General features: G+C 45.6%; 1 protein-coding gene across 4 annotated transcripts in view; it reads left to right on the forward strand.

The window, feature by feature from the left end:
- Positions 1-23,923, forward strand: part of ARHGEF16 (Rho guanine nucleotide exchange factor 16) — a 207,985-nt gene that overhangs the window by 69,093 nt on the left and 114,969 nt on the right. For all 4 annotated transcript variants that reach the window (XM_063943347.1, XM_063943350.1, XM_063943349.1 and 1 more), the window contains 3 exons: positions 2,225-2,800; positions 4,358-4,409; positions 16,650-16,819. In XM_063943347.1, coding sequence (XP_063799417.1) covers positions 2,225-2,800; positions 4,358-4,409; positions 16,650-16,819 — 798 coding nt within the window. The remainder of the gene's footprint in view (positions 1-2,224; positions 2,801-4,357; positions 4,410-16,649; positions 16,820-23,923) is intronic.

Here is a 23,923-nt window from a genome sequence, read left to right on the forward strand (position 1 = left end):
GGGACAAAAAGAGTAGGGGTCCCCCGTATTTTTTGTACCAGCACCGGGCTCCACTAGCTGGACAGATAATGCCACAGCCGGGGGTCACTTTTATACAGCGCCCTGCGGCCGTGGCATTAAATACCCAACTAGTCACCCCTTGCCGGGGTACCCTGGAGGAGTGGGGACCCCTTCATTCAAGGAGTCCCCCCCAGCCACCCAAGGGCCAGGGGTGAAGCCCGAGGCTGTGTGTCCCCCCCCCCCCCCCCCATCCAAGGGCTGCGGATGGGGGGCTGATAGTCTTGTTGAAAGTGTAAGAATATTGTTTTTTGCAGAAGAACTACAAGTCCCAGCAAGCCTCCCCGCAAGCCGGTACTTGGAGAACCACAAGTACCAGCATGCGGGGGGGAAACGGGCCCTCTGGTACCTGTAGTTCTACTGCAAAAAAATACCCAAATAAAAACAGGACACAGACACCGTGAAAGTATAACTTTATTACATACGTGCCGACACACATACTTGCCTATGTTGACACGCCGACTCTGGCCATGTCTCCAATGTCAACGTCCGGGGTACCTGAAAATAAAATTATACTCGCCTGATCCAGTGTCCAGTTCTTTTATTATAATCCACGTACTTGGCAAAACAAAAAAACGCATTTACCCGAACCAGACGGACTGAAAGGGGTCCCATGTTTACACATGGGACCCCTTTCCCCGAATGCAGAGACCCCCCGTGACTCCTGTCACAGAAGGACCCTTCAGCCAATCAGGAAGCGCCACTTCGTGGCACTCCTGATTGGCTTTGCGCGTCAGAACTGGCAGACAGCGCATCGCACGGCTCCCTCCATTAGTTTCAATGGTGGGAACTTTGCGGTCAGCAGTGGGGTTACCCGCGGTCAGCCGCTGACCGCGGGTGACCTGACCGCAAAGTTCCCACCATTGAAGATAATGGAGGGGGCTGTGCGATGCGCGTCTGACAGCTACGACGCGCGTACAGCCAATCAGGAGAGTGCCACGATGTGGCGCTTCCTGATTGGCTGAAGGGACCTTCTGTGACAGGAGTCACGGGGGTCTCTGCATTCGGGGAAAGGGGTCCCATGTGTAAACATGGGACCCCTTTCAGTCCGTCTGGTTCGGGTAAACGCATTTTTTTGTTTTGCCAAGTACGTGGATTATAATAAAAGAACTGGACACTGGATCAGGTGAGTATAATTTTATTTTCAGGTACCCCGGACGTCGACATTGGAGACATGGCCAGAGTCGGCGTGTCAACATAGGTAAGTATGTGGGTCGGCATGTATGTAATAAAGTTATACTTTCACGGTGTCTGTGTCCTGTTTTTATTTGGGTATTTTTTTTGCAGTAGAACTACAGGTACCAGCGGGCCCGTTTCCCCCCCCCACACACATGCTGGTACTTGTGGTTCTCCAAGTACCGGCTTGCGGGGGAGGCTTGCTGGGACTTGTAGTTCTTCTGCAAAAAACAATATTCTTACACTTTCAACAAGACTATCAGCCCCCCATCCGCAGCCCTTGGATGGGGGGGGGGGGGGGACAGCCTCGGGCTTCACCCCTGGCCCTTGGGTGGCTGGGGAAGGGACCCCTTGATTGAAGGGGTCCCCACTCCTCCAGGGTACCCCGGCCAGGGGTGACTAGTTGGGTATTTAATGCCACGGCCGCAGGGCGCTGTATAAAAGTGACCCCCGGCTGTGGCATTATCTGTCCAGCTAGTGGAGCCCGGTGCTGGTACAAAAAATACGGGGGACCCTACTCTTTTTGTCCCCCGTATTTTTTGTACCAGGACCAGGTGCAAAGCCCGATGCTGGTTGTTTAAAATACGGGGGATCCCCTGTCATTTTTTTTCCCGTATTTTGGCAATCGGGACCGGCTCAAAGAGCCCGAGGCTGGTTATGCTTAGGAGGGGGGACCCCACGCAAAAAATTTTCTGGTTTTTTAAACATTTTTAAAAATCTAAACAAAATCCGTCAAATCGGCCATTTTTCGACAGCGGGACTGTCGAATTCGGTTTTTATTGAATATGTCGAATTCCGGCACCCACCTGCCGGAATTCGACGGTCGAATTGTGTCGAATTTAAAAACGGGCGAAAAAGTGCCGCAATTCGCCCGGAATTGCATATACCCCTTAGTCTATAAGAGGCATGTGGCCAATTTCTTTAACAATTTGTACAAACAAGAGGTCTAGTATGTTTCTAATTGAATCCGAAATGTTTTTTTTTTTTTCAGTTTGTAGAAGCAACTTTAGCCATGTCTCACCGGTATTCAGATCCTTCGGTGGGGGAGAAGTCCTACCTACTATATGAGAAGAAAAAATATCCAGAGCTTCAGGTCAAACCAACGATAAACTCTTCATTGCAGAGGAAAAGTTTGGAACCCGCGGATAATGCTTCTTACACTCCAGATAAAACCCCTTCCCCAGTGGAAGCCCACAGAATTATTCTGAGCACAGAGAGCCCGGCTGCACGAAAGTTGGGAACCCAGCAGATGATTCCTAAAGGCTTAGCTATAGCCACAAAAACCAAGGTCCCTAGGCATCACAGCTTCGCAGCAACCACCTTCACCAAGGAGCTTTCCCGCAATGAACCAAAACGCGTGTCTGCTCCGGACATAGCTATAGACTCTCCAGAGGATGAGCTGGACAATGCTGGCTCTTTAAAAAGGAATTTTAGGAGTCAGTCTTATAGGGCTGCTATGAAAGGTTTTAAGGATGAGGATTCTGAGCCCTATAAGCCTATGTCCACTTTAAAGACTGTTTCGGAAGATCCCAATGCACCTCCCCCAAAAAGTCCTGGAAGATCTAAGGTGTGTTTAAGATAATGAAACCTTTCCAGAAACCTGTATTGCACAAACATGTGGTGGGCCTGATTTACTCACTGGATGACCTAAGTGAATGAAATTGCTATGTCTCTGATACTGGGGCCCATTTATTAATTATCACAATAGTAAGAAATTAAGTACCACTGGCATGTAACTAATACACATGTAGGAACAAGGGCTTTCATTTGCGGAGGGTGCCGCTGTGTTACTGCGCATGTGCGGTCTGCTGAGTGGTGAGTGCCGGGGAGGGATCCTGCTGTACTTTTTGCTATCTGTAGCCCATAGGCTACAATAGCTAAGGCCGTTTCCAGATTACTTTCACTACCGAGGCCAAGCTTAGCATTCCAGAGCTTTTGTAAATCCGTCAAGAAAGCAGCCCCCATAGGTTTCTATGGGGCAGCTTTAAAGGTCGAAAACAGGGGCCCCCGTGGATACATTCGGGGGAAACTTAGTATTTGCAGGTAGCCCCAAAAATGGGTGTTTTAGGGGGTAATTAATAGTCCACTTGATGTATGGTGCCATAGACTGAAAGTAAATGTTTTATTGTTCTCCTGATTGAAGGGTTTTCAGTGTGTGCAGTTTTGTAGACCTGAGCCAATTTCAGTTATACATATTTAGATGAAGAAGTGTATGGCTTGTCAATTGCAGATTAAGGGGGAAATGTATCAAACTTTATAAAGAGGACAAGCAGTTAATACTAACCAATTCACTTCTAGCCTGTGCATAATGTATTAGAATTGAATAAATGATAGCTAGGTTCCAAACCCTGAAAATAAGCAAAAACAAATTTGGTATTTTAGCTATGTCCACAGCTTTGAATGTCATCATATTGGTTTTCAATCTAAAGTCCATATCGACATTCAGAATCCTTCTCGCCCAACTAGTTGTGTATGACTCTGCATTGCCCGTGGTTGCATACATGCAGCAGAAAAACACACGGTAAGTCTGCAAAACCAAATTGCATTCAACTTTGCATTAGCCCCTTTGGGAACTAAAGGCCCATACACACTAGACGAGCCCCCACCGACGCCGATATTGGCAGCAGCGTGGATCCAGCGGGGTGCCGACATCGGCAAATGCATACATACTTGCTAATGCCAGCGGGGAAGGGAGCGACGGCGGGTGGTGACGGCGAGTGGGAACGACGCCTATGCTGAACAATGCCCATGCGGCATCTGCATCATGGCTGTCGTTAACGAGGACCTCCCTCGTCTGTACATGTTCAGACGAGGGAGGGGGTCGTTAACGACATTGAGTATACACACTAGACGAGATTGTAAAAGATCTCGCTCAGATTGACCCTTCTGAGCGATATCTTTTATTTTCTCGTCCAGTGTGTATGGGCCTTAAACAAATAAATATCTTTGTTTCTACACTAGTGGTGAATAAATGGGAAAAGCCGATTATGGACACATTCTGATTGACGCTTGTGGATACTACATATATACAGTTATGTGCATTAGTGTTGTACAATGGATCTGCCTTGCTGTGGATGATTCAATGAATGAGCTTAAACCATTGCCTGCTTATTTTATTTTGTAGAAGACCTTTGGAAGGAAAAAAATGCAAAGACACGCCGGTTCCTTTAAAGACGGTAAGAACGTAATTAGCTGTTTAATGTAATTAAGTTAAAATCTAATAAATCTAGCAAATTAAATCTTAAATACTGTGCTAGCATGATGGATAGCGCCCGTTAAACCTGGAGCAGATCTGAAGAAACACAATTAAATGATACGAGTATCTGCATAAATAATGCAGTGTGTAATTAACACTCTTGAATTTTTTAGTAAGTGCTGCTAAAATATATGATTAGTTTATAGATAATGACACAGATTTGTGTGAGTGTCAGTGATGCCTCATAGCCTGTAAGGAGAATACGTTACTGTGTCTGGGAACTTGCAGGATCTGCCATAAGGCGCCTGACAATGGGGTGCAGGGTTTACGGGTGCAATCTACGTATTACTCGGCTAAATTACTGATTACAGGTTGAGTCTCCCATATCCAAATTATTTTTTTTTGAATGTGACTGAGATAGAGACCTCTTTGCTTTCTGAAGGTCCAGTATACACAACTTTGTTTCATGCGCAAAATTATAAAAAATACTGTATAGAATGACCGTTAGTATATGAAATATAAATGTATTTTGTGTTTAGTCCTGGGTCCCATCCCTTAGATCTCTCATTATAGTATACAGGTGGGTGTGGATTATTGCATCCACAGTTTCTAGGTCGTCGGTATTTGGGTCGACCACTATAGGTCGACAGGGGTTCTAGGTCGACAGTTCAAAAGGTCAACATGAGTTTTTCGTGTTTTTTTTGGTGTCGTTTTCTCCGTACTGTGACCGGGAAGTCCAATTAGTGCACCGTGTCCCCTCGCATGGCTCACTTTGCTCGCTATTCCCAATCGTAGTCCACGTGGATTGTTAAGTATAAAACAGTTAAAAAAAGTGAAAAACTCATGTCGACCTTTTGACCTGTCGACCTAGAAACCATGTCGACTTAGTGACTGTCGACCAATAGTTGTCGACCTAAACATTGTCGACCTAGACACTGTCGATCTTCAGACCGGATCCCATACAGATATTCCAAAATATGGAAAAATCTGACGTCCAAAATACTTCTGATCTCAAGCTTTTGCATATGGGAGACTTAACCTGTACATGGTTTTATTGATTTTGAGCTGTTTGTGTCACTCAAATATAAATATTGTAACTGTAAGTCCTACAGCCCGGAGGTGTGCCTTACATTTTCAAATGGGTTACAGTTTTGTTTTTTTATTATTCCAGCTATATCCATTAGGGGTTTATATGCGTTGGCGGAAGATAGGTCGACACCATATGGTGAACAGGTGTTAAAAGTCCGCATGTTTAAAAGGTCGACATGACGATGATCGACACAAGTTTGTTTTTCATCAATATTTTTCTCTGACGTCCTAGTGGATGCTGGGAACTCCGTAAGGACCATGGGGAATAGCGGCTCCGCAGGAGACTGGGCACAAAAGTAAAGCTTTAGGACTACCTGGTGTGCACTGGCTCCTCCCCCCATGACCCTCCTCCAAGCCTCAGTTAGATTTTTGTGCCCGAACGAGAAGGGTGCACACTAGGGGCTCTCCTGAGCTGCTTAGTGAAACGTTTAGTTTTAGGTTTTTTATTTTCAGTGAGACCTGCTGGCAACAGGCTCACTGCATCGAGAGACTAAGGGGAGAAGAAGCGAACTCACCTGCGTGCAGAGTGGATTGGGCTTCTTAGGCTACTGGACACCATTAGCTCCAGAGGGATCGAACACAGGCCCAGCCATGTAGTCCGGTCCCAGAGCCGCGCCGCCGGCCCCCTTACAGAGCCAGAAGCAAGAAGAGGTCCGGAAAATCGGCGGCAGAAGACATCCTGTCTTCACCAAGGTAGCGCACAGCACTGCAGCTGTGCGCCATTGCTCCTCAGCACACTTCACACTTCGGTCACTGAGGGTGCAGGGCGCTAGGGGGGGGCGCCCTGAGCAGCAATAAAAACACCTTGGCTGGCGAAAATACATCACATATAGCCCCCAGGGCTATATGGATGAATTTTAACCCCTGCCAGATTACACTGAAAAACGGGAGAAAAGGCCGCCGAGAAAGGGGCGGAGCCTATCTCCTCAGCACACTGGCGCCATTTTCCCTCACAGCTCCGTTGGAGGGAAGCTCCCTGGCTCTCCCCTGCAGTCACTACACTACAGAAAGGGTTAAAAAAGAGAGGGGGGCACTAATTAGGCGCAGTATAAACAATACAGCAGCTATAAGGGGAAAAACACTTATATAAGGTTATCCCTATATATATATAATATTATATAGCGCTCTGGTGTGTGCTGGCAAACTCTCCCTCTGTCTCCCCAAAGGGCTAGTGGGGTCCTGTCCTCTATCAGAGCATTCCCTGTGTGTGTGCTGTGTGTCGGTACGTTTGTGTCGACATGTATGAGGAGAAAAATGATGTGGAGGCGGAGCAAATTGCCTGTAATAGGGATGTCACCCCCTAGGGGGTCGACACCTGAGTGGATAAACTGCTGGAAGGAATTACATGACAGTGTCAGCTCTTTACAAAAGACAGTGATTGACATGAGACAGCCGGCTACTCAGCTTGTGCCTGTCCAGACGTCTCATAGGCCGTCAGGGGCTCTAAAGCGCCCGTTACCTCAGATGGCAAATACAGACGCCGACACGGATACTGACTCCAGTGTCGACGGGGAAGAGACAAATATGACTTCCAGTAGGGCCACACGTTACATGATTGAGGCAATGGAAAATGTTTTACACATTTCTGATAATACGAGTACCACCAATAGGGGTATTATGTTCAGTGAGGAAAAACTACCTGTAGTTTTCCTGAATCTGAGAAATTAAATGAGGTGTGTGATGAAGCGTGGGTTTCCCCCGATAAAAAACTGATAATTTCTAAAAAGTTATTGGCATATATACTTTCCCGCCAGAGGTTAGGGTGCGTTGGGAAACACCCCCTAGGGGGGATAAAGCGCTCACACGCTTGTCAAAACAAGGGCTCTACCCTCTCCTGAGATGGCCGCCCTTAAGGATCCTGCTGATAGAAAGCAGGAGGGTATCCTAAAATGTATTTACACACATACTGGTGTTATACTGCGACCAGCAATCGCCTCAGCCTGGATGTGCAGTGCTGGGTTGGCGTGGTCGGATTCCCTGACTGAAAATATTGATACCCTAGATAGGGACAGTATATTATTGCCTGTAGAGCATTTAAAAGATGCATTTCTATATATGTGTGATGCACAGCGGGATATTTGCCGACTGGCATCAAGAGTAAGTGCGCTGTCCATTTCTGCCAGAAGAGGGTTATGGACACGACAGTGGTCAGGTGATGCGGATTCCAAATGGCATATGGAAGTATTGCCTTATAAAGGGGAGGAGTTATTTGGGGTCGGTCTTTCAGACCTGGTGGCCACGGCAACAGCTGGGAAATCCACGTTTTTACCCCAGGTCGCCTCTCAACATAAGAAGACGCCGTATTATCAGGCGCAGTCCTTTCGTTCCCATAAGGGCACGTGGGCAAAAGGTTCCTCATTTCTGCCCCGTGACAGAGAGGGAAACGGCTGCAGAAATCAGCCAGTTCCCAGGAACAGAAGCCCTCCCCCGCCTCTGCCAAGCCCTCAGCATGACGCTGGGGCTTTACAAGCAGACAGGGAGGCAGTGTTGGAAGCCATTCACAAGCTGTATTCCCAGCAGGTGATAATTAAGGTACCCCTCCTGCAACAGGGAAAGGGGTATTACTCCACACGGTTGTGGTACCGAAGCCGGACGGCTCGGTGAGACCGATTTTAAATCTAAAATCTTTGAACACTTACATACAGAGGTTCAAATTCAAGAGAAGGGGACTACATGGTGTCTCTGGACATCAAGGATACTTACCTTCATGTCCAAATTTACCCTTCTCACCAACGGTACCTCAGGTTTGTGGTACAGAACTGTCACTATCAGTTTCAGACGCTGCCGTTTGGTTGGTCCACGGCACCCCGGGTCTTTACCAAGGTAATGGCCGAAATGATGATACTCCTTCGAAGGAAGGGAGTTTTAGTTATCCCTTACTTGGACGATCTCCTGATAAGGGTAAGATCCTGGGAACAGTTGGAGGTCGGTGTAGCACTATCTCAGGTAGTGTTGCGACAGCACGATTGGATTCTCAATATTCCAAAATCGCAGCTGGTTCCGACGACTCGTCTTCTGTTCCTAGGGATGATTCTGGACACAGTTCAGAAAAAGGTGTTTCTCCCGGAGGAGAGAGCCAGGGAGTTATCCGAGCTAGTCAGGAACCTCCTAAAACCGAGCCAAGTCTCAGTGCATCAATGCACAAGGGTTCTGGGAAAAATGGTAGCTTCCTACGAAGAAAAGCCATTCGGCAGATTCCACGCAAGAACTTTCCAGTGGGACCTGCTGGACAAATGGTCCGGGTCGCATCTTAAGATGCATCAGCGGATAACCCGGTCACCAAGGACAAGGGTGTCCCTCCTGTGGTGGTTGCAGAGTGCTCATCTTCTAGAGGGCCGCAGAGTCGGCATTCAGGACTGGGTCCTGGTGACCACGGATGCCAGCCTGCGAGGCTGGGGAGCAGTCACACAGGGAAGAAATTTCCAGGGCTTATGGTCAAGCCTGGAGACATCATTTCACATAAATATCCTGGAGCTAAGGGCCATTTACAATGCTCTCAGCTTAGCAAGACCTCTGCTTCAAGGTCAGCCGGTGTTGATCCAGTCGGACAACATCACGGCAGTCACCCATGTAAACAGACAGGGTGGCACAAGAAGCAGTCAATGGCAGAAGCTGCAATGATTCTTCGCTGGGCGGAAAATCATGGGATAGCACTGTCGGCAGTATTCATTCCGGGAGTGGACAACTGGGAAGCAGACTTCCTCAGCAGGCACGGCCTCCACCCGGGAGAGTGGGGACTTCACCCAGAAGTCTTCCACATGATTGTAAACCATTGGGAAAAACCAAAGGTGGACATGATTACGTCCCGCCTAAACAAGAAATTGGACAGGTATTGCGCCAGGTCAAGGGAACCTCAGGCAATAGCTGTGGACACTCTGGTAACACCGTGGGTGTACCAGTCAGTGTATGTGTTCCCTCCTCTTCCTCTCATACCAAAAGTACTGAGAATTGTAAGACGGAGGGGAGTAAGAACTATACTCGTGGCTCCGGATTGGCCAAGAAGGACTTGGTACCCGGAACTTCAAGAGATGCTCACGGAGGACCCGTGGCCTCTACCTCTAAGAAGGGACCTGCTCCAGCAAGGACCCTGTCTATTCCAAGACTTACCGCGGCTGCGTTTAACGGCAGGGCGGTTGAACGCCGGATCCTGAAGGAAAAAGGCATTCCGGATGAAGTCATCCCTACCCTGATCAAAGCCAGGAAGGATGTAACCGCAAAGCATTATCACCGCATTTGGCGAAAATATGTTGCGGGGTGCGAGGCCAGTAAGGCCCCGATGGAGGAATTTTCAACTAGGTCGATTCCTGCATTTCCTGTAAACAGGAGTGTCTATGTGCCTAAAATTGGGGTCCATTAAGGTTCAAATTTCGGCCCTGTCAATTTTCTTCCAGAAAGAACTAACTTCAGTTCCTGAAGTTCAGACGTTTTGTAAAAGGGGTACTGCATATACAGCCTCCTTTTGTGCCTCCAGTGGCACCTTGGGATCTCAATGTAGTTTTGGGGTTCCTAAAGTCACATTGGTTTGAACCACTTGAATCTGTGGAGTTAAAATATCTCACATGGAAAGTGGTCATGTTGTTGGCCCTGGCCTCGGCCAGGTGCGTGTCAGAATTGGGGGCTTTATCCTGTAAAGGCCCTTATCTGATCTTCCAGACAGGGCGGAATTGAGGACTCATCCTCAATTTCTCCCTAAGCTGTTTTCAGCGTTTCACGTGAACCAGCCTATTGTGGTACCTGCGGCTACTAGGGACTTGGAGGACTCCAAGTTGCTGGACGTAGTCAGGGCCCTGAAAATATATGTTTCCAGGACGGCTGGAGTCAGAAAATCTGACTCGCTGTTTATCCTGTATGCACCCAACAAGCTGGGTGCTCCTGCTTCTAAGCAGACTATTGCTCGTTGGATTTGTAGCACAATTCAGCTTGCACATTCTGTGGCAGGCCTGCCACAGCCAAAATCTGTAAAAGCCCATTCCACACGGAAAGTGGGCTCATCTTGGGCGACTGCCCGAGGGGTCTCGGCTTTACAACTTTGCCGAGCAGCTACTTGGTCAGGGGCAAACACGTTTGCTAAATTCTACAAATTTGATACCCTGGCTGAGGAGGACCTGGAGTTCTCTCATTCGGTGCTGCAGAGTCATCCGCACTCTCCCGCCCGTTTGGGAGCTTTGGTATAATCCCCATGGTCCTTACGGAGTTCCCAGCATCCACTAGGACGTCAGAGAAAATAAGAATTTACTTACCGATAATTCTATTTCTCATAGTCCGTAGTGGATGCTGGGCGCCCATCCCAAGTGCGGATTGTCTGCAATACTTGTACATAGTTATTGTTACAAAAATCGGGTTATTGTGGTTGTGAGCCATCTTTCCAGAGGCTCCTCTGTTATCATGCTGTTAACTGGATTCAGATCACAGGTTGTACGGTGTGATCGGTGTGGCTGGTATGAGTCTTACCCGGGATTCATAAATCCTTCCTTATTGTGTACGCTCGTCCGGGCACAGTATCCTAACTGAGGCTTGGAGGAGGGTCATGGGGGGAGGAGCCAGTGCACACCAGGTAGTCCTAAAGCTTTACTTTTGTGCCCAGTCTCCTGCGGAGCCGTTATTCCCCATGGTCCTTACGGAGTTCCCAGCATCCACTACGGACTATGAGAAATAGAATTATCGGTAAGTAAATTCTTATTTTTTTTTATTTTTTTTTTTGAGAAAAAAAAAATTATTATTATTATTTTTTAATCATTTACCATCCACGTGGACTATGATTGGATGGTAAATGATGCGCAGCGAGGCACCTTGCCCAAAACGTGGCAAGCTTACGAAGGTACACGTTTCCACTAGTTTGTCTTAGATATGGTTAATCGTACAAAATGACACAAAAAACAAACAAAATTGTGTCGACAATTTCCATGTTGACTTTTTGACCCTGTTGACCATATGGTGTTGACCTATTCATGGTCTAGCTTTTAATCCACACCCTTTATTTGTTCCCTAAAACATCCCAGGTGCTTTACATTTCATTGGCCCCTTTGCCCTGTATGCCCCACCATGCACACATCTTAGTGCCACCTGTTTATTTATGAACATAGCTGGTGACCTCTTATGTCCCAATGGCTCCTAATGACTGGTTACCAGTTTTGTGGCACGGTGTATTGTATATGATTTATGATGACCCTGTTATTGCCCTGTAGGCTTTTGCTGCACAAAGGTTCTAAAGCTGCTATGTGTAACTTGGAGGGATAGGAGATGTGAAATAGCAGCCTGCAACATGGTGTAATGCTCCTGTAAGCTCAGCAGTTAGACAGCATGAAGAAACTTGTAGCTGCTAGTACTGGTCTAGTACAGGTTCCTGCATGTATAGTGAAAGGACAAATGTGAGGTCAGGTGCGGCAGAGGTGCAATCCCAGCTTACTTGTTTGTGAGTTACTATACTGACTGATCAGTCCCTCTTACTATATGTCATAACTCTGATGTCCCAAACCTTGTAAGAGAGATCTGATCATAGACACATACCTCCTGCATGTCCTGCATCTTGTCTGACTGCTCTGATCATAGAGAGGTACCTCCCCTGCATGTCCTGCATCTTGTCTGACTGTTCTGATCATAGAGAGGTACCTCCATTAGATGTTCTGCATCTTGTCTGACTGCTCTGATCATGGAGAGGTATCTCTATAAGATGTCCTGCATCTTGTCTGACTGATCTGATCATAGAGAGGTACCTTCATTAGATGTCCTGCATCTTGTCTGACTGCTCTGATCATAGAGAGGTACCTCCCCTGCATCTTGTCTGATTGTTCTGATCATAGAGAGGTACCTCCATTAGATGTCCTGTATCTTGTCTGACTGCTCTGATCATAGAGAGGTATCTCCATTAGATGTCCTGCATCTTGTCTGACTGCTCTGATCATAGAGAGGTATCTCCATTAGATGTCCTGCATCTTGTCTGACTGCTCTGATCATAGAGAGGTATCTCCATTAGATGTCCTGCATCTTGTCTGACTGCTCTGATCATAGAGAGGTATCTCCATTAGATGTCCTGCATCTTGTCTGACTGCTCTGATCATAGAGAGGTATCTCCATTAGATGTCCTGCATCTTGTCTGACTGCTCTGATCATAGAGAGGTACCTTCCCAGGATGTCCTACATCTTGTCTGACTGTTCTGATCATAGAGAGATACCTGATTCAGTGATGGAAACAGAAAACATGCTGTCATGTATAAATAGAGGCCTCCTGCCAGCTTCTGCAAGCTGCTGCATCCTAAGACATAGCATTTGATCACTGTGCGAGACCATCAGACATCTAAGTAACCCTGTGGCTCCTCAGATTGGCGGTTGCAGCTCCTTAGCCGAGGCCAGGAAATCTACGTCGGCATGCACAGACCCCGGCCCTGACGCTCACATAAAAGGGGGGCGATACGCCCCCATTTTCGGAACACTGGTCATCCCCTCCTCCAGCCCGCCCTCAAATGGCTGCAACCGGTCAGTCAAGCTCCGTCTTTGGAGAACTGTGAGAAATCTCGAAGTATAAGACCTGTGCATGTACCAATCTTCTAGCACCAGAGTAGTACACAAAGCATCGGATGTGCGCTCTACACTGACTCAGACCAGTGTTATACCTCCAAGGGCATAGCTACTGTGATAGCAAATATATTATTATTTATTTATTATTATTATTATTATGTCATTGGGGTGTTGGCAATGTATGCTGGTCGAGAGGTCACTGACACATTGGCCAGTACATAATTTCTTCGGTTAAAAAGTTGGGTAAGGACCCTGGTTCTATGTAATACTCACTCACTTTTTACCACGGAAAGTCCGATACCCAGAGCCGTATATTTTTTAGACGCCAGTCTATGGTTTCCTAGTAAGATGCCGTAGAAAAAGGTTTCATGCGATTCCCACCTTGGATCTATTCGATTAGAACTGCTTTATTGTAGGGATCTCTGCCTTTCACCTGTAGGTATCACAATCCTGAACAGTTATGCATTGGGTGTGGATGCTATATAACACCTTATAATAACTGTATTACCTGGTGTCTCAGTAAATATATGACATCACTATAGGAGGAGGGGAATGTGCTGTACAATAGCACAGCTCAGATCTCAGGCTGTGGAATGTTTTCTAGAACAAATACCTGCATTATTTTGCCAAGTCTTGTACTGTAGACCAGGGAGGTGATGCACGAGGCAATTTAATTATTATGATCTATCTTTGTTTATGCTTTATTATATTGTTCATTTACAGTAATATCTTAGTTAATTGGCCTAATTACAATCATTTTCTGATTATAACTAATTAACCCCCCTGAAAAATTCAGTATTTCTTTCAATATTGTTTCCAGTGGTAAATGCTTTATTGACCTGGTCACAGTGTTTCCTCTGCACTCCTTGAAGGGGAGGCTGTAATGCGGAGTTGAATGTTGCTCCCAAGTTGCACGCACATAACAAAAATGCCTATATTGTCTCTATGTAGAGCTGGAGACAACTTGCCCTCTAATATCCGTAGGTTTAGTTTGCTGCTCTTCATCATTATCTGGGCCTTTTTCTAGTGCAGCATTGATGTAAGCAGGCACTAATGCACCATGGGCCTGCCTCTCCACCTCCCCTTTCCTACAGGATGTGATGTCATGACATCGCCAAGAGGGTGCCAGGACAGGAAGCTGGACCCTCAAGATGTCTCTGCGGCCTCTGTTCATACATTCAGCTCTGCATCAGCCCCAAATTGTATAAAGTAACATTATACTGTTGGCTGAAATAAGGGCACTTTTATATCTTACGGTTGCTTTTGTTCAAAGCGTTATTGGGTGGTAAATCGATATGACTATGAATTATATTGTCCACTAGGGGCACTGCTGCTGATGTTTGTCTCAAAATGATTAAATATATTGCATGCATTTCCATTTTGATACATGCGAAGCTAAGGAACTAGTAGTCCATGTGCTTAATAAGTCAGAGCCGCCCCCCCCCCCTAGCAAGCACACTTCTATTTATTCTGGGACATATTTCATATTGATGCACTCCCTATAGTTGTACCCCCTATAGATGCTTTCCCTATATATGTATACTCCCACTAGATACACTCTTTAAAGGTACTTTGCAAAGGTGTACTTCTTCTAGACTTACTCCTGATATATATACAGTTCCTATAAATGCAGTCCCTATGGATGGGCTCACTATAAATGCTCTCACTCACTGCAGTGGCTGCCTGGGGCCGGTGTGAGGGCAGGGGGCTGCTGCTCGGATGATCCTCAGAGGAGCATGGTGTGTGGTCAGTGCTGGAACTCAGTAGCCTCCGGTGTCTGTGCCTCTGTGTAAACTCGCAGCTCCTGTCCTGGCATGTGATTGGAGGAAAGACGTGGAGGGCGAGGCCATGCACAGCCTAGTATAGAAGTCCCAGCCCACTGACTGGCTGGGACACTGCAAAACTTTCCCAAGGCTTCCCCACCCCGGGAGAAACTGAGTACCGACGCCCACACAGGCGGCAGTAGCGACGCTGGGAGTGAGGCACACTGAGATAGCTGCTGTATGTATGCTGGTGACCAGGAGAGGAGATGATGTGGCAGTGTTGGGGGTGGGGAGGGTGGACAGCTTGCATCCCTTCAAATCCAGCGCCCGGGGCGTGTGCCCCACTAGCGCCCCCCCTAGTTACAGCCATGAATAAGTCATCAATAGCAACATTAACCAACTAAATCCTACATGCAGTGCATTCTGCTGAAACCTCAGTGTTTGCACACACTGTATAATCTCTCTCCCTCCCTTGTGTGCCTGTTCTTTCTATATCGCAGAGAAATTCTCATTTGTCACTGTATAGCTTGTGCTGACTAATTCCTCACACACAGGTCAGATGATCCGCTAGGCAGGCTGCGTAACTGGTTTTACACCTCATGCCTCGTACTGTGTGGTATAACTACACCCAGTGTCCATTTATAGGCAATAAAACAGAATTCTGTTTCCATTCCACATTATGTTTGCATTTCATAACCAAGGCAAGATATAACCTAATGTACTAAAAATACAAGGGCAACAAGGGGGGTGATACTTGCCATGCCGTGTCCCCCGCCCACACTGAGCATTGCAGTGATTTGCGTAATTGGAGCCATTATGCCACAAATCGTATTGTGGTGGGAGGTGTCTGCAACATCCCCCCCAAAATTAAGACATCTTCTGGACATTCCTTTAGAGTGGACATCTATTGGGGTAACTGTGAAGTAACTATGGTTTGGCCTGTGGCAACCCACCAGACATTTTGGTATCCTTTTGTAACGGTACTAGAAAAACAAGTTAATACTTGGTTGCTTTGGGAAACATTACCTTTCTTCACAGTGAGCTTTAGTGTTCTTTAAAGTAACCCCATGGTGTCCAATACTTTTCAGTTTGTATTAGACCGATGATTGATAGAATCTGACTGATTACAACGTGTAATAATGCCACCTTTGCACCAGTTTTTATATGCTTGAAAAGAAATGGAATAAAAGAATGTTTCATAACGTCCTAAGGAGTCTATTCATGAAGCAGTGAAAAGTGGTTGCCATGGACAATTTCTACATTGGTTCACTTCTCCACAATTAGCTGCTACGTATAATTTTTATAGAATGCATTTTATAACTGTTACCTCAACACTGACTGGTTGCCATGGGCAACTTCTCCACTGGCTCACTTCACTCTTTTCACTTCTTCATGAATAGACCCCTAAGTTGCGAAGTATTGTATATTGTGACTCCATTAGACCCAACAAACTATCTCAAAGAAGCTCCTTTAATTTGGCACATCTAACAACGGTCCCGAGTCTCTTTGGGTTCTGAGTACAGGTTCATTTGTATGGTTATGTCAACCGCGTCAGGCCAAGATGTTAAATTCAACACCCAGTTACGATATCACTTCAGCAACTTAAACTGGTCAACAAGAGCAGTACAGGGGGAGCCTGTCAGATGCAACCATGGGACAGAACACGGCAGAGGAAAATGTGGTGTTGGGAGTTTTCCGTAGGTTTTCACTTTCTGGTCCATCCTGGGCAAGAAGAGACAGTCTGGCTGCCCCTTTCCTGTCACTCTTCAGCAACACTGTGGAGGAAAACTCTGCCAGTTTCAAAGAGATTTCCGAAAGCCTGTCACTTTTTCTGAACCGTATTTTCTCTCCAGACCCCAGACTGTACCAGGAGTTCAGAGAGAGGGGGCTAATTTCTAACAATCTGGAATCGGACGACGACCTGCTAGAAGATAATTCTGTCCAGGCTGAACCTCAACCCAGTGACAACATTGTGGTTAGGAATTACCGTCCTGCTCAGCTTATCTGGAGTCAGCTTCCAGAGGTAAGATGCTTCTCCTGTATGTGCATATTAGTATGGCTATAGGTTGTAATAAAATACCAATGTTGCATAATGTAGGCATAAAAGTAAGCACACCCTTCGCCTACAGCTCAAAGAAAAGTAGAACTTTCCAGTGCTGATACTAGATAACGGATGTTATGGAATTTAACCTTTTATAGTGTTAAAGAACAAGTTATTTTATGGTGTGAAATGGATATACATTGAAGCCTGTGTATTACACAGCCACATAATATACATGAAATAAACTGGGGTGTTTAAATGGATGTGAATATGTCCATGATACCTTTTTTTTTAAGCCTCTACTGCAGAAGGCTGCAATTTTTGGAGGTAGAGCCTTCCCTAATTCAACAGGCAGAGAGTGACTAACAGCTTTGTAGGTTTGCACTGTAAAAATGCTCTGCAGCAGATTAATACCAAGTTCAAGAGCCGGCGATGTCAAACAGCGGGCATTCTGGTGGTCGCGTTCCCGGCGTTGGTATGCCGACTGGTGGAATCTCAGCCACCGAACACCTGACTGCATCCCGTTTTGATGTTTTTTCATTCCTCTATCAAATCCCAGTAGGACACTGTACTTAAGGTATGGGAGGGCCTATGGTCTGTAGTATAATAACTTGGCTTCTAGAGGGCAGTGTTACTTTTGTCCGCATGTACAGTATAGCTTCACTGCATTGACTAGTTCCTAAGAGCCTCGTGCCTTAAAGGTGTCATCCGTTCCCTTGTGCCTCTTTAGTGCTTCTACTTTGTCTAGGCAACATGTTAACTTTTAAATGCTTTTATAGCTCTAAATAACATGACAAAACATGCAAATGTTATATTACAGTTATTATGTCGCAGTAAAGTGACTTTTGTGTTATACTAATGTTTTTTTAAAAAAACAACTAGACTTAAACACCATTGGTTGGCACTACGTTTATTATCAGCAGGTAACTTCGTAAGGGGATTGCATTGCTTTTCTCTAGATTGGTCCTGCATTGTGACCAACAGTTTGATATATAAATGCTTGGGTGTTATTTTGACATCAACACAGTTGGTTGCTGATTTTGAAATTGTATGAAAAATCCTGTCTGCGGGATGCTGGAATCGGCCACAGGGAGTATGTACTGGGACTGAAATAGGCTCATGATGTTTACAAGCTTCAGTAGGATCACTAAATGTAATGGCAAAATAACAGATATCTGCAATACACCAACATACTGGCTTTGTTTGTTAAAGGAATGCATCCCTATTTTGATGCTTTTTTTTTTTTCATAGAATGTATCTAAATAGCGTTATAAAGAAAAGTAAAATATATCTCAAGATATGTGCAGAAATGTTTTCTCCGCATTCTGTGGTTGTATCTGCTACAAACAGTAGTGAGGCCCATTTGAAACACCACCATTGTATTTGTGCCTGTAGATAAAAACCCTCTCCTGCATGTGTGCGTGTGCTAAACTCCTGTCCCCAAAATGCCTTACTTATCAGACATGGGCGGAGGGGAAGGGGGACAGAATGGACTAAGTAAGACCATTCATTGGCAGTGGCGCACACTTGGGGGGTTGTTCTGACCACCGTAAATCCCTTCCTGACAGACTAATTTTTTTTTTGTGTGTGTTCTGAATCAGAGACATTGCCACAATCGGAGCTGTGCCATTTGCCCTCCAGCGGCCAGTCTCCCCCACTCTGTACAGATGGGTTCACGGTTATCTTGGCTAGTTTGCTGCGCCTAGGCACAACATGGTTTATTAACATAAACCCTTCATCTATTGTTCTCAGGTGCAATACAATACAGAGAACAATACAGCAGGGGATTAAGGGGGTAATTCAGAGTTGATCGCAGCAGCAAATTTGTTAGCAGTTGGGCAAAACCATGTGCACTGCAGGGGGGGACAGATATAACATGTGCAGAGAGAGTTAGATTTGGGTGGGTTATTTTGTTTCTGTGTAGGGGCAAATACTGGCTGCTTTATTTTTACACTGCAATTTAGATTTCAGTTTGAACACACCCCACCCAAATCTAACTCTCTCTGCAAATGTTATATCTGCCCCCCCCTGCAGTGCAAATGGTTTTGCCCAACTGCTAACAAATTTGCTGCTGCGATCAACTTGGAATTACTCCCTAAATCATTACAGCAGGGGATTAAGGCCCTCATTCCGAGTTGTTCGCTCGCTAGCTGCTTTTAGCAGCATTGCACACGCTAGGCTGCCGCCCTCTTGGAGTATATCTTGGCATAGCAGAATAGCGAACGAAAGATTAGCAGAACTGCTACTAAAAAATTCTTTGCAGTTTCTGAGTAGCTCCAGACCTACTCGTAGATTGCGATCAGCTCAGTCCGTTTAGTTCCTGGTTTGACGTCACAAACACGCCCTGCGTTCGGCCAGCCACTCCCCCGTTTCCTCAGACACTCCCGCGTTTTTCCCTGACACGCCTGCGTTTTTTAGCACACTCCCGGAAAACGCTCAGTTACCACACAGAAACGCCCCTTTCCTGTCAATTATTCACCGATCAGCAGTGCGACTGAAAAGCGTCGCTCGAACACCAGCAAATCTACTAAGTTTTGTGTTAAATAACTTAGCGCATGCGCTCTGCATACCATGCGCACTTAGCAACAAATCGCAGCATAGCGAAAATTGGCAACGAGCGAACAACTCTGAATGACCCCCTAAGTCCGACTGCCCAGTCTCAGTTAATCATATTAAAGGTCAAGATAAACATGGACCCATCTGTATGTATGTATGTATGTATGTATGTATGTATATCATATGTATGTGTGTGCAGCACATATGTGTAGTCCCATAGAAACGTCTTGCTCAAAGAGCATAAAAAAGCAGGTTCTCACCTTTTACCCTTAAAATGTTTTATTATTTATGTTCTATTGTTTAAAGTTGTATCCCATTAAGGTAGGCCTATGGTCAACAATAAATGGTTTAGCAACCTGAAAAAGATTTCTAGATTTTGTATATTGAATTCTTTTGATACATGTTGCTTTCGAATTTTTTCATGTCTATTACTATTTGTTAATTTAGACAACTCATAAAGCACCGATCCAATGAAAAAAAATGTTGTTTTTTTTTGCACTCTGTAAGAAGCAGCTCAGTAATTACTTGTCAATTAACCACTTAACTGACAATTTTTCCCTTCAAAACCGTTCTAACATTGTTTTTATTTTTTTCATTTAATATAGTTTTGAAAAGTATTTTTTTAAATATTATATTGGGCACATCTGCAGAATGGATCTCCTTGTCAAAAACTGGGGGGCATAGTGTGGTGGCGCGATCGCATGTGATCTGACCGTGCCAGTTAAGTGGTTAATGATTTAGAATCCTGTATATTTTCCACGGTGTTATGTGACTACAATGGCAACCACAGTCACATTGCACATTCTATAGTGAGCAGAGAGGCTTTGCAACACCCCTCTGAGCTCTATTTCCATACTTTCTTTCCCACTAGAGAGATTTTGAAAAGGAGAAATGGATTTGTAGGAGAAAAATGCATTATTAAAAGGTACTTTAACTTAGCTATTTAAAGGGGAAAAATACTTTGTGCTATGGCTGTTTAAAATATAGATTTTAATGGTTCTATTAAGTGTTCTGTAAATACGATACCATTGTCTGTACCAGTGTCATATTAGCAGAATATTTAGCCCTGCGCCGGCTGTGTAGCATCCCACAAATAACGACCTCTTGTGTCTTGGCGACACATATACTGCGCTCATTTGTTTTCCTGATACAGGTCAGCGGTTTCACATAGCAAACTGCTTGTGACTGCTGCAGTGTTCTTTTTTTTTTTTTTTTTTCTATCAAAGGAATATATGTGGCAGTTTCATTGGAGTCCTACTGGAGAAAAGCACTATATAAATAACCTAATTATCATTATTTAAAATGAAAATAATAAATTAAATCCCGTTCACTTGGCTTTGCGGTGCTGAGTTTGTAAGCTAGCCCCCGGGAATCGTGCACATTACTCATTGACCTCTCTTTTTGGTACAGTGACAACCTATTCTTCATACATACATACAGGAAATGCAGGAGGTCTGACAGGGCCAGCAATGGAATTCATTATGCTGTAAAAAGTTCTTCTTAGAATTTCTAGCCATTCCCAGGACATTGAACTGAAACATGGCTTATTATAAGGAATGTGACTTGCAGAGATCCACTTACAGAATATACCATGTCCAAAAGATTTTTGTCACTGATACTTATCAAACATTATCTGCATTCTCATGGATATTGACTCTTCCCACAAAATGGCTTTCTACACCGTGTGAAGGTCATGGTTGCTGACTTCTGGTCTAGGGGCAGCCAAGTTGCCATGACGGGGGGCATTATGGCACATTGTATGAGCTCTGGCCTGAATTTCCGTGTTATCATCCCATACATCATTTTATTGTAATAGTTATCATTACTGCCTGAGGTCTTGAGTTTGATTCCCACCATGGCCCTAATTGTGTGGAGTTTGTATATTCTCCCTGTGCTTGCACAGGTTTTCTCCGGGTGCTCCGGTTTCCTTCCACAGTCCAAAAACATACTGGTAGGTTAATTGGCTCCTGACAAAAACAGATACTCTAGTGCAGGGCTGGCCATACCAGTCCCTGAGATCTACCAACAGTTCACATTTTCCAGACCTCCTAGCTGGTGCTCAGGTGTAGTCATTACTAATTAAGATGTGCTGCATTCATTCCTAACTGACAATTCTACAGATCTCCAGGAGGTCTGTAAAAATGAACTGTTGGTAGATCTCGAGGACTGGTTTGGCCAGCCCTGCTCTAGTGTGTGTGTGTGTGTGTGTGTGTACATGTGGTAGGAAATATAGTTTGTAAGTTCCACTGGGGCAGGGACTGATGTGAATGGCCAAATTGTCTCTATAAAGTGCTGCAGTATATGTGTGCGCTATATAAATAACTGGTAAGTCAATCACAAACACTGTAAATACTTTATCCTGGGTGTTCCGTTAGGGATCCGGTCTGAAGATCGACAGTGTCTAGGTCGACAATGTTTAGGTCGACCACTATAGGTCGACAGTCACTAGGTCGACATGGATGGAAGGTCGACAGGGTTTCTATGTCGACGTGCTAGGTCGACAGGTCTAAAGGTCGACATGAGTTTTTCATATTTTTTTTCTTTTTTTGAATTTTTTCATACTTAACGATCCACGTGGACTACGATTGGAACGGTAATCTGTGCCGAGCGAAGCGGTAGTGGAGCGAAGGCACCATGCCCGAAGCATGGCGAGCAAAGCGAGCCATGCGAGGGGACGCGGTGCACTAATTTGGGATCCCGGTCACTCTACGAAGAAAACGACACCAAAAAAATATAAAAAATCCTCATGTCGACCTTTAGACCTGTCGACCTTCCATCCATGTCGACCTATAGTGGTCGACCTAAACATTGTCGACCTAGACACTGTCGATTTGATGAACCACACCCCTTCCGTTATCACTGTAGGGTCAGCTTCAATGGGAAACATAGTACTGCAGTTCCTGCAGCAGGCAGGCTACATTGCTTTGTAAATTGGGAGGTCTGATTCTCAGTAGGTTTAAAATATTTAGCTGTTTTGGGGGAATCTGCAGCGATTTGTCATTTGCAGATTGCAGAAATTGCTGGGGCTTATCTCCAGGGCGCAGGCTCAGTTGGTGGAAATCTAGCGTTGCAAACCTTTTTCCCCCCAGTTCTTTGTACAGAGTCCTTGTATTTTATAACATGCTCGTGTCTGTAAGATGAGCTTCCTGCCCCATGGAGATTGCCATGTGTTATACATTCTATAAATCTTTACAACTTGTGTTTCCATGTAAGGTATATAAAAATAGTTGTGCTATTAGTGAGATTGTGTTACAGTGGGATTCGGTCTGAAGATCGACAGTGCCTAGGTTGACAATGTTTAGGTCGTCCACTATAGGTCGACAGGGTTTCTAGGTTGACATGTTCTAGGTCGACATGAGTTTTTCACATTTTTTTCTTGAACTTTTTCATACTTAACGATCCACGCCGACTAAGATTGGGAATAGTAACCTGTGCTGAGCGCAGCGAGGCACCTTGCCCGAAGCATGGCGAGCTAAGCTCGCCATGCGAGGGGACATGGTGCACTAATTGGGCTTCCCGGTCACTGTACGGAGAAAACGACACCAAAAAACCCATGAAAAACTCATGTCGACTTTTTGACTTGTCGACCTAGAACACGTCGACCTAGAAACCCTGTCGACCTTCAAGCCCTGTCGACATAGTGACTGTCGACCTATAGTGGTCGACCTAAACATTGTCGACCTAGACACTGTTGATCTAATGATCCACACCCGTTACAGTATATTGTTACATTAATAAAGTATCACTACTGCATTGTCTTATTTTCTCTTACGTCCTAGAGCAGGCATGTCCAAACTGCGGCCCTCCAGCTGTTGTGAAACTGCATATTCCAGCATGCCCTGATTCAGTTTTGCTGTCAGAGAATGCTAAATCTGTGTATGAACATGCTGGGATGTGTAGTTTCTCAACAGCTGGAGGGCCACAGTTTGGACATGCCTGTCCTAGAGGATACTGGGGTCCATTTAGTACCATGGGGTATAGACGGGTCCACTAGGAGCCTTGGGCACGTTAAGAAATCATTAGTGTGCGCTGGCTCCTCCCTCTATGCCGTTTGTTATTTTCAGACAGGGCTGGTTGGCACCAGCCTGTCTGCTTCGTGGGACTTAGGGGGGGAACGGGCCAATCTCCTATAGGGTTAATGGTCCCATTTCCAGCTGACAGGACACTGAGCTCCTGTGGGAACCATTCGCAAGCCCCACCATGGCGAGCGTGCATTCCCACAGCATGCCGCCAACCCTAACAGCCAGAAGTAAGAAGAGTGGTGAGTAGGCGGCCGGCAGCCCGGTTAGCGGGTCGCCGGCTGTAATGGCGTAAGGGTATGGAGCGCAGCGCTTACATACAGGCTGCATCTCCAGGCTCAGGACAACATGGTGTGTGTGTGTGTGTGTGTGTGTGTGTGTGTGTGTGTGTGTGTTCTGCTGTGAGGGGCGAGCTGAGCCACTAAAAACAATACCAACACTGGCAGTACAGCTTACAGGGGTTCTAACCCGCTTTTAAGCATCACAAGCACCTCAGCCGGTATAATAAAAC

This window comes from Pseudophryne corroboree, chromosome 10 (genome assembly GCF_028390025.1).
Source record: "Pseudophryne corroboree isolate aPseCor3 chromosome 10, aPseCor3.hap2, whole genome shotgun sequence".
Classification (NCBI taxonomy): domain Eukaryota; kingdom Metazoa; phylum Chordata; class Amphibia; order Anura; family Myobatrachidae; genus Pseudophryne; species Pseudophryne corroboree.